The sequence below is a fragment of the Typopeltis vanoorti genome, chromosome 14 (assembly GCF_054136105.1).
Source record: "Typopeltis vanoorti isolate ZY-2024b chromosome 14, IOZ_Tvanoo_1.0, whole genome shotgun sequence".
Taxonomy (NCBI): domain Eukaryota; kingdom Metazoa; phylum Arthropoda; class Arachnida; order Uropygi; family Thelyphonidae; genus Typopeltis; species Typopeltis vanoorti.
The window spans coordinates 51,438,180-51,450,543 of NC_143562.1; the positions used below are offsets into that span (position 1 = coordinate 51,438,180).

General features: G+C 33.8%; 1 protein-coding gene across 1 annotated transcript in view; it reads right to left on the bottom strand.

The window, feature by feature from the left end:
- The window catches only part of LOC150099468 (chymotrypsin-like elastase family member 2A), a 56,615-nt gene that overhangs the window by 12,072 nt on the left and 32,179 nt on the right, over positions 1 to 12,364 (bottom strand). Inside the window, exon 7 of the mRNA XM_090404224.1 lies at positions 5,300 to 5,453. Coding sequence (XP_090260350.1) covers positions 5,300 to 5,453 — 154 coding nt within the window. The remainder of the gene's footprint in view (positions 1 to 5,299; positions 5,454 to 12,364) is intronic.

Consider the following 12,364-nt stretch of genomic DNA (forward strand, 5'->3'; position numbering starts at 1 on the left):
TTTGCCAGAAAGGATTTAGAGAGTGAATATAAAATATAAATTTAGGTCACCACTGCAATAATCTAGATCTACGGCAGTTAAGTAAGATATTGGGTAAGAAAGCTAAGAATCTAGTATTGTCTCCCTGAGTAAGGATCTTTTCTACTATAGGATACTGGCTGGCGCAGCAAAATATAAATTCGCCAGTATCCGAAGAGGAAACATCCTAGATATAAAAATAAGAATAAAGTAAAAGAAGAAAGAATAAATACCGAAAGATAAATATATAACATTAGAGCAGCCGGTAGGATTTTGATAGAAGAAGGTTTAAGTAAGAAAGAATAGATTTAAGTAAACAACAAATAAAGATATAATTTAGTATAGAAACATCGATTTAACGATAGAAACAACATTTTTAACATAGCCATTTTCATTTCCCCAAACTTCCAGCCTATTCAATTCATTTTGACATTCAAGTGCTGAATGTCAGTAGCATCCTTGATTACCTTGCCTATCTTTGCATCATCAGCAAACAATTGCACATCTAATGTTAAACCCTGCCTGATGTCTTCAATGTATAGATTTAACAATATTGGCCCAAGTATTGAATCCTGAGGTACACCGCTGATCTCCTTGAATCTGGCAGATTCACACCTACTGTATACCACTTTTTAATATCTGTCTGTTTACCATCCCCTGGCCCAAGTCAAGAGCTTATGTTCCAATCCCATATTCTCTAGTTTATGCAACAGCCTTTCACGTGGTATCCTACGTAGGCTGTTCAATAAGTAATGAGACTATATTTATACAGAAAACAGATTACCTTTAATCATCATGGTTTACATGGTCTTTTTCGAAGTAACTACCATGAGACTCGATGCATTTGTCCCAACGTTGCATCCACTCCTTAAACACATGTGAGAGTCTGTTTTTTGAGAGTTCTTTCAAAACCGCCTCTGCAGCTTTTACACATGCTTTGTTGCTTTCAAAATGGCAGCCTCTTAGTAGTTTCTTGAGCTGAGCAAACAGCCAGAAAATCACACGGTGCAAGATCAGGACTGTATGGAGGGTGTGGTAGGATCTGTGTTGTTCTTATGCAAAATGTCCACTACACAACCAGCAATATGTGGCCTTGCATTATTGTGGTGCAATAAGAAGCCATTCTTCGGCAATGGACACTTCCTTTTGATGTGCTTGATGATAATCGCTGCTGTGTTGATCATTGTCTCTGTGATGGACGTTGAAGGTCTTTCCTCACGTTCAATATCTTCCACATTTTGCCTTCCTTCCTTAAAAGTTTTATGCCAGCGAAAAACACCTGCCCTCGATATTGCTTAATTGTGGAAGGCTTCGTGTATCATGTTAAAAGTGTCCAATGCCGATTTTTGTAAACGCACACAAAATTTAATCGCATAACGCTGTTCCAAGGATGCTTCCATTTCGAAGACTAGTCGCGCCTTGTAGGCGTGCCGATGAGCATTTGCGTTTAGTCAATGTGACACTCGCACATCAGCTCGTATACGCCATCTATCAACCTCTTTTATTAATACAGACAGCAACATTTCTTTATTCCACGGAAATTAATATTATGATGAGTGGTTTTCCCACAGTAAAATTAGTCTTATTACTTAGTGAACAGCCCACGTATTAAATGCCTTAGAAAAATCCAACATTATCCATTCCCTTTATCCAGCTCAGCCTTAACATTGTTTTGAAATGTGAACAAATTGCTAAAACCTGACCTTCTACTAGTATTAAACTTCAGGCTTCAGGAATTGTTTTAGCTACCAAAACTTCTGAATGTAAAAACAATGTATAAATGTTTATTAAATCCATGGTCTTAAAAATCAAATAGTATATTTCAATTTTAATGAAAAAGACCAAATATCTTTCAGTAAAAACAATGAGTGGACCCTACCTTAGGAAAACTATGCTTTAGTCTTGAAATAAAACTGTAATTCGACCAGTCATTGCTGGCACACCATCAGTGCACACTGAAATGCAATTTCCCCACCATAGCTTATTTTCTTTCATCTTGCATGATAAGAACTATCCAACAACAACAGAGTCTCCATCTGAAAATCTTATGTGACTCAGTTGCTGGCATTTTTAGCTTATGTTTGTCGACTCATCCAGTTGAAGTAAAAATGTTTTACCACACACAACATATGTCATATAACATTCAGGAAGTAGATGATTTTCAGAATCTAGTGTATCCATAACTTAAATTTTGATACTTGCGCACAGAACTAGACGTTGAATAGGTCTGGGAAGGTAGGTACCTTGATTTTATTGCTTGGTTTGAAGAAATCGCTAGTCTTTTCACAATGAGCCTCTTCACTTTGATTGCTTAACCTTTGACATTTATGTAACACTCCCTTCTTGAACCTACTTTATATATATATTGGAGCACTTTTGCCTTTTTATACGATTATATTTGTATGAAACTTTCACAAGCTTAATATAGAAATATTAATGTAACACTGCTACATAAATTTTGCTGCAAATACTGAACTAAAGTGCCACCACTCGACCACCACCAATACAACAATCATAAGGCCATCAAGTACCGTGGTCTACACTGTAGTCAGTGTTGGGTAAACTGTAAAAGACTATAAACTTGCAGTTAATTACACAAAGTCCAGCAAATAATACGGATGTGCTACAGTCTGAAAAAGTTTGAGAATCACTGTATGTGTAAATATATTTAACTCTCACCGTAGGAAACGGGAGAATCGATGGATTAAGAGTGTTAAAGAAAGAACTCCAAAACCTGAGCTACTTTTATTATGTTAACACTTGGCCAAGTCATTACTGTATCCACTTCTCAAACAAAACAGTGCTTATTTGCATCCTGCCATGGACATAGGTGAATTTAATTGTACAGTGTGAGATAATTCTTCCTTATTGGAGGCCTGAAGTGCTTCTTAAAATGTTCAATGTTTGGTCTCTAGGAGCAGAGTTTCCATATTATGAAAGAAATAAAATACAAAAAAGTGTAGAAATTAACAAAACATATATATGAGTAAAAAAATCCCTAGTCCAACCATAGTATTACTAAATCACTTAAGGAATTGGACAACGTAAATATGAATATAAATTAAATTACACTTTAATAAATATTTCCGATATTTCGGCAACGTCACCTGCCATTTTCAAAAGGAACTTACAAAAAAAAGGCACGTGCACGTGGGTAACACAACACAGTAACTGAGAATGAAGAGAAGAAGCAATTGTTCTCCTAAAAGTCCTGATGGTGCCCTCTAGCGAGCTAAATAGGTGTTCTTGGCCGTTGGGCTAAAGGTCTGCTGATGTAAGCCTCCCAAATTTGTTGAGGTTTGGAGAGTTTTGTATGGCTGAGGCTGATTCCATAAATAGTCTTTCTTCCACCGTATTCTGTGGCGTGTATCCAGAGCATGGTCTGCAAGATCAGAATGGCTGTACTTGTGTAAACGGATGTAGTCCTTGTGTTCAGAAATTCTGATATTCGCTGTCCTGCCTGTTTGGCCAAAGTAAGACAGTTTAAAATTGCAAGGGACCTGGTATACACCAGGTAGGTCTAGGGGAAGTGGTTGGTCTTTGGTGGAGTGGATAATGGATGCCAATTTTCTGTAAGGCCTGTAACAGGAGGTCAGGTGATGTTTTTTTTTTTAAGATTTTGGTAATTTTTTTCCGAGGTACCTCGGATGTAGGGAATGGTGATGGATTTAGAGTAATCCTTGTGGAGGGGGCTGTGGTTTGTAAGTTTTAATATTTTTTGGATTTTTTTTGGGGGGGGGGATAGCCATTTGTTGAGAAAGTGTTGAGGAGGTGATTTAGTTCAGTGTTTAGGGTTATGTCGTTAGAACTGTCCAACTTTGCCAAACAGGCAGGACAGTGAATATCAGAATTTCTGAACACAAGGACTACATCCGTTTACTCAAATACAAAGGTTCCATTCTTGTAGACCATGCTCTGGATACACACCACAGAATACGGTGGAAGAAAGCTACAGTAATACACCGTAGCAAATACAAATTCGAAAGACTATTTATGGAATTAGTCTGAACCCTAAGAAACTCTCCAAACCTCAACAAATTTGGTTGTATGCGATTGCCTCAATTTTGGGAGACTTTCATCAGAAGACCCTCAGCCCAACGGCCAAGAACACCTATTTAGCCCTCTAGAGGGCACCATCAGGACTTTTAGGAGAACAATAGCTTTATCTCTTTATTCTCAGTTACTGTGTTGTATTGCCTACGTGCATTTGTAAGTTCCGTTTGAAAATGGTAACGTGACGTGGCCGAAATATCGGAAATATTTATTAAAGTGTAATTTAATTTATATTCGTATATACGTCGTTCAGTTCCTTAAGTGATTTAGTAATGCATAACCAACGTATAAGCCTGTCTACGAGATCCAACCATAGTACTAATGTAATACAGGTTTTTCAATCTTTCTGAGGTGGTTGATCTTGGATGCTCTTTTCATTAACTTGAAAACATGTTTCCCAGCTTCCAGTATTACACACTAATAATCCTCTTTCTTTATGTGTTGCAATTCTCATTACAGTGTTCACAAGAAAAATGAGATCCATGTAATTTTTACACAGAATTGTCTATAACGTATGCATTAAAACCTATTTTTCATTATTTTCTTTAATTTTTTGGTCAAAAGAAAGGAAAAATTAAATTTATTTGAAAAGCCCAGTTTATAATATATATATATATATATATATATAGCACATTGGAAGATGCATATCTCGGATTTATGCACACCGGTGGAAAATTTTTCCTCTGTAAGTAAGAGGGAAATATTTCAGAATTAGTCTCAGTAGTGCTCATATTGAAAGCATTCTGTTTATCTTTATTATTTGTATATTCAGTACCCATAGTATATAGATAGTCTGAGTGAGTTAAGAATTATGGTTTTCTGATTTTATTAATTTTATAATTTTTTGTATCTTTTTAGTTACTTTTCATATAATCTAGAAACCACTTTTTCAAGCCACGTCTGGTAACCAGATCATCTGGTACAAAATTCGTTTCATGCTACATGCAAATTGTCAGTATTAACTTTTATTGAAATTCAGTAAACTTTCTTCAGTTTATCTAGAAAAACCATAAAATTTCTGTTTTCACACATCTCATTGTTCTGATATTGAAAATATAATTCCTCTTTAAAAAAAAAAAAAAAAAATCTCGATATAGGCAAAAACGATGTTTCATTTATTTCCCCCTATTTTGAGCTGTAGGCGACAGTACTTAAGATGCTTTGAAAGAATTGTGGAGAGGATAGTGTACATTTATATGTGAGCACTTCATATACTGATTTTACTTACCTCTTGTGCTTCCCCAGCCAGATGCTATACACTTCGTCCCTTCTGGTAGAATGGAACCTTGAGTTGGAAGGCAAGCAGGCTTGACATGACTTGTAAATCTTACAGGTGCATTAAGTTTCAAAAGTGCTATATCGTTATTCTGATCAAAAGAACTCTTAAAAAAATAAAATAATAATAATATCACTAACACTCTTAAGTGTCAACAGGAAATATTTTTCAATTGTATATCAGTTATAAAACAACTATCCTCTTTAACTAATACTGATCACTTAATAATTGTGACTGATATTTTTACTTTCCAATGAATATTTTTAGAATGCTTTATTCTAACCTCAACACCTATGAGGACTATATAATTACGAAATTTAGGCATATTTCTAAGGTAACATGGTGTGAGAAAGGAAGAAAAAAATCTTTCAGAAACTATAAAAATCAAGTGGACAACATTATTTCAAAACCGAATATAGAAACAATAAAAGTTTCGTATGAAATTTGACCAGAGAGCCTACAGTAATACTCTGGCATTTACAAGTTGTCCTAGCCGAACCTTATAGGAGACATGATCACTATACCCGAGCGTCCGTATATTCGCCGCCTATTGGGCCATTTTGATAAGGTTTTCACTGGACTGACAGCTGTTTCAAACTGGTTGGTTTTCGTCAGAGACTCTGTTTGAGTAAAGGTCTCTCTAAAAATTAGGCGAATCCCTGGACCACTCCCTACAAGTGACCAAAAGATCGTCCAACTCGGTGTTGATTCCACTCGGTCACTCTGCCACCAAAGCAGAACTGCATGTATTACAGGAAAAAGCATCCACCGACAAAGCCCCACATGGCCCATGCCGGAATCCCCTCCCCCTTGGGTCAAAATGCTCTCTCAGGCAGAAACCTAAGAGAACAAAAACTCTCTTTCAATACAAAGGAACTTGAAGTATTGGTGAGGTGTATTTTTCGTAAGTGAACTCTTAGGTGATACGTAAAAGTATTTATTAACATAAAGAGCCAAAAGCATTTATTTCGGCGATGCGAAAATTATAAAAATAAGTGGATATTGAATCCACCATTATTTCAAAGCCGAATACAGAAACTATAAATAAATATTTCTTATTTGTAGTTTGTTATTCAGTTTTATGTACTCAGTTTTATCAGACACACCACCAAACATTTCTTTCCTCACTATCTGAATACAGAAAAATGAATTCATAAAGTATCTTTGACCATTTCATTGCTCTTATGGAAGTGATAGTTTTGTGATGGTAGAGAGCGAAATGTCTAAAAACACAGTATGATGGAGTATAAACAAGATGAATTTATCTCTTGTTTTATCTTGAAATCGTTCCTCTAACCATGTATTACAATAGTCCACTAACCTTTCCATCACTTGAAGTCTAATGAAATGGTATTCAGTTCTCACATCAATTTTTTTAAAAAAAGTCCTTAATTTGTTAACTTTCAAATCATTCTGTGATTTGAATTGGAAACTTCAGTGTTGAAAAGAAGAATTGCAAGGGTTTTCCATAACTGCAGTTGGGATTATGGCCAAAGAAACTAGGAATAAGAGGGATAGTAATATTATGCATATTATAAATTGCATGTTTTCCAGCAGTTTTTGTAGGAAAAATTCCAGTCTTTAGGAGAGCAGTTTTTCTCATCTTGATTAGAACGTTTGAAATGTTCTAGACATATAGGGATCCACAGATTAAACACTGGTTAAAAAACAGGTATCAAGTATTTTAGAATATAGATTTTATAAACAGAACCCTACTGCTAACACATCAGGGTTCTTTGTCACAAGTGTAACAAACATATGCTTAAAATCATATAATTAAAATCAAGTGAAGTCGAGTATACTCGTCAAACGCAGAGTAAATGCACCTGCTGTAAATTGTAATTAAAGTATAACAAAGTGGCAATTATTTAAGGTTAATTTATTTCAAAAATCAATCATTTTATTGCTCCAAAATTCATTAATAATCACAAATACTATCAACACAACCATAAAAATATTGTTTTTTAAAAATCATGAAAAATCCACCAATAGAAAAAAGTATAGCAATTTGGAGTACGATTATAGTTTATAAAAAATCGGATTCGACTTGCTAAAAAAAAACCCTACAAATTAGGAGTGCGATCTTTTTTTAAAAGATTTTCCATAGAGTTTTAATTATTGTCTGGGGAAAATTAGGCGCCATTTACACAGTTCTCACAAAAAATGATTTGAATTGCGTGCAATAGTATTTTATTTGATTTGAATACAATATTTTCATAAAAAAATCCAAAAAAATCATTATCATTAGATTCTTTTATAATAATAAGAGAAATATACATTTTAATTTTTGTCACAAAATGTAATTTATTTTTTCACATGACGAGTATACTCTTCTACCCAAAACGTGATAATTTCTAAAAAATGACCAGTATACTCGTCGGAATTAAAAGAAAATCATGTATAATAGTATATTAACTTGCATGTAAGTAATGGTCATCACGTCATGTAGAATGAAGAACAGCAAAATCACAAACACGTAGCTATGGTAAATATATTTCATTTTTATATTTTAGAACACTTGCCATGTCTTAAAATAAGTTAATTTACATTTTCACTGTTAAAATGTAAATTTAAAACGAAACTTTTCCTATTTCCATATTCGCAAAATCACAAATAAGGCTATTGTAGTCTAATTTCTAACCGATTTCATGTTCAATTGAAATCATGGCAAGACCTTCCAATGTAGTTTCTGCCATTTTGGATTGTAAATAAGTTTTAATAAGCTTTAGTTTTGAAAGACTACGCTCGCTGCTTGTGGAAAGACAACTCCCGGATTTAAAGTATCGTTGACGATTACTTCAGGATCGGCTGCCTTCCCTGGGCTCATCCCAATGTAAACACGAAAAGACTGTTATCACATCAATGTTAACACTGCACTGTGGACTGGTCGGATTCTCGCTTACTAATAAGAAACAACGGAAATCGCACATGGAAGACAGAATAACGATCATGTGACGTACAAATTTTCAAATTAATTCAGTCATTCCTAAATTTTATATATAATATAATCTTGTAATTTTATATTCATTAAGAATATATTACTGTACTTTCATTAAGCAGTTTTGATAAATATGCACGTATTCTAACCTCAAGCTAGGTCATCTCACGGCCAACAGTGGAATCGGAAATAAATGCAAGATTGAAGGTTAACTTGCCACCTCGTCTCATATTAACACTGACAGGCGATATTAAACGTAACATAATATTATATTATTTTAAATGATTATAATTTAAAAAAAAAATATATATATATATATATACAGTATATACACACACAGTACAATGAAGTCTTATGTAAAAATTTAACTGACGACATCCTGAAGTCTGGTTTCAACAGAGAAGGAATAAATGACTTTCTTATGATTCATTTTTCGTATACTTTAGGCCAATTTTGCAACCGACAGTGCAAATGCATGTGTTGCACTGTCGGTAGAGTCAGCCCTCATTACAAGGTAAAATGCAAACCATGGATTAATTTGAAATAGATCTGTGTGATGTACATGAAATAATACAATGTATAACTCAGGACACGTTGTATTAAATGATTATTCGTTAACTGTATTTAAAAAAGAAACAACTAGTTTTTTTATTATTATTATTTATGGTGAAGTGTGATTAGAATAAGACTCCCTGATAATGAGAGGCAATTGTTCCAGTGCTGAAATCAAAGCTTCAACCTGCAAACATCTCTTTTGCTGAAATTAAAGCTTTACCATTCTTAAGATGAAGTAGTCATCTTGTTATTACGAAAGCTGACAGGAGAAATCCCCAGTAGTTATGAATACTGCAGATTATGAAAGAAAGAACTCTTTTATTACTGAATTTATCGGCATTACAGGAATTGGATCATAGCCCTATGAACAGACGACTTAAGAAAACTAAACTCACTAGTAGATAAAATTGTAGGACTAGATGGTGACTATAGAAAAATTTATTTTGCTAGAACCCCTAGGTTCTGTAACCTACGTAAGATACATAAAGAAGACATCCCTCTTTTTTCAGTTGCCCATCTATTTTATTGCACTGCCAACTTTTTAGCACACCTATGAAAAGTTCAGATTGGTAATTCCTATTCATTCATAAAAATGTTTCCTTACAATCTGATTAATGGTTAGTTTCCTCATAGAATGTCTCTTCATTAATATAGCTCTTGAAGTACATTAGTGAAGAGAGATTCTATGGCTTTCTGAGACATCTACTTTCAGAAGCACTTTTACAGGATATAGTGAAATTATTGGACTTTGTTATTCACTCTGAATATTCTGTTTCTCAAAATTAGTTTTACTGTCAAGTTAAAGGAACTACCATGGGAAGTCGACAACCTCTTGCTCTTGAAAACTTGTATTTAGTACGCTTAGAAGACATCCTGTTCTCATCCATATACTCTCAGCCTTCATTTTGGGTTCGTTAAATAGACGTTCGTGTGATCTGGTCCCATAATGAAGAAACATTACCAACTTTGTTTATTCATTATAAGTAGTCTACATCCACGAATTAAATTTACTGTGAATATATAAAAAGACAAATTATCCTTTTTTGATATTCTTCTCCTCCATTAACCATCAGATTAATTCTAATTCAAAAGCCTGCTTTCATTGGATACAATATTCATCAGCATTCTAATCACCATCCCTCACAGAAGACTGGAATGCTCGCACTACGTTCTATGCTTCAACAATTACAATGAGAACTCTTAAACTTCCAAAAGCATACATATGAAACTCAATGGCTTCTCAGAAGGGACCAACAACAGCTTTTGAATTCCTAGAATCAGCTCAAATAACAATTTTAAGTTATATATGTATGTATGTTAAGTTTCTGTACATTTCTGTATGTATGTATGTACATTTCTGGCATCTCAGAACCCATTTGCAGAATTATTAAGAAACACAATTTAGTGGCTACCTATCATTTTTTTTATCCATCTTCCAAAGATAAATGTCCTCCTCAGGCTCTTCATAGTATCTACCAAGTTCCATTTCTCTATCATCGTTCTTGCTTCTGACAAACTGAATACTGAGTAGAAAAGAGAATACCAGAACATCAATTTTACACTAGCACCAGGAATCAGCGTGGCACAGCACGGGATTGATCAGACCACAATACCTATGGTCTGAAACATACTTCATTTGTGTTGGTTTAAAGAAAGTGCTGAAGCCTTTCGTCACTATCCGAATATAAATCGGAATGACTGTGTTTTGTTATCTAAGATGTGGGAAAGCCTTTTTTTATACATTTAATGAATAATTAATAACACATTTTCTCACAGTTATTAACATTACTAATGCTAAATATATAAGTAAATAATACTAAATACTAAAAAATACCATTAACAGTTATAATATTAACTATTAACATCACGTGGCTCTTACTGCTTCAAATCAAACCATTGTTTGTGCTCTACCTTGTAATTAACTATTGTTGGCACTGATGATGGCCCTGTACTAATTAGACTGAAATATACAATGTAATATTTTAAATAAATATTACTCAATTCCTTCATGTGACTTAAGATTAATTTGTCACATATATTCCAGTGGTAGTCTACTATAGGAACGTTTTGGGAAAATTTAGAGAAAAATGAAAAGCTAATAATAATAGTATTTGCTGTATTTCTGCTCAGGACATGAACTATTCATTGCTAACACCGTGTTTCAACACAAAGATGTGCACAAGTTCATGTGAAGACAAGACAATAAATCAAATTGTCATTGGCAACATCATTGTTGACAGCAATATCTATGCTGATTCAAACTCCAAGACTACGGAGGATTTGAAATTGCAAGTGACCATTACTTGGTACTAAGCAGGATAAAAATGATATATTGAAAAGCACTGTATGTAAGAAAATGTTAAAGAAAGAATTAAAGTTCAACAGCTTTTACAGGTAAACTAGTCTCTACTATACAATCATTATTGGAGAAAATCTAAAGCAGTTTGAAAACTAAAAAGTGCTGAAGCCTTACGTCACTGTCTGAATATAAATCGGAATGACTGTGTTTGGTTATCTAAGATGTGGGAAAGCCTTACTCTAATCACAAGTTTTTTTATACATTTAATGAATAATTAATAACACATTTTCTCACAGTTATCAACATTAATAATACTAAATATATAAATAGATAATACTAAATACTAAAAAATACTATTAACAGTTGTAATATTAACTATTAATATTATTATTAACAAACTGTGGAGTCTCGGTAGCAAACTCTGAAGAAGACATTGACTGATTCAGCTAAGGAGGTATGATAAATTTGTCTACAAAGATAGAAAATTAACAATGCCTTGGAGAGCACAAGAAGTTAAATAAGCAGTTCTGGAAACGAAGAAATTTATCAAATTTTCCTAGCAAATAAATCCGCAGTTCCCCTCGAAATACGGAGAAAACTATAAGAGGAAAGCTGTGTGTAAAAGTAGCTAAATAAAAGAAATGAAAAGACGATAAGAATATAGAAAATAAATATAAGGAAGGTGGAAAGAGTAATCTAATGACGAAATATTTCTGAAAGATGATTAAATGAAACTTTGAATGATGGTTAAATGAAAGAAGCAGTGGCAAAATGAAATCCATTTTAGGAATAAAATTGCGGGTGATAGAAAAGTTAAAACCCTTTTTAAGGATAAATGGATTTCATATGTGGTATAAAAAAAAGTCTTTATCATCTTCCAGAGGCTACAGCAAATACTATCAGATTCAATAGTACGATTATTCTTGCCTAAACAAAACCTAATACTACTCCAGATGATAAGAAAGCAATCCGTAATTTACATAACAAAGACATAATAATATCCAAAGCGGACAAAGGAAATTCAACAGCTATTCTGAACTCGAAAGATGACTTTAATAAGATAAACTTGTTACCAGCAGATAGTTCCACATACCAAGTCTTAGATAAAAATCCCATCATGAGTAATCACCTGGAGACTAACGCTCTTATCCGCAATATGACCGCTTGGTCGGATGCGCTAAAAAAACAACTTAAATCCTTACACCCTATTACTCCACGCCTTTAT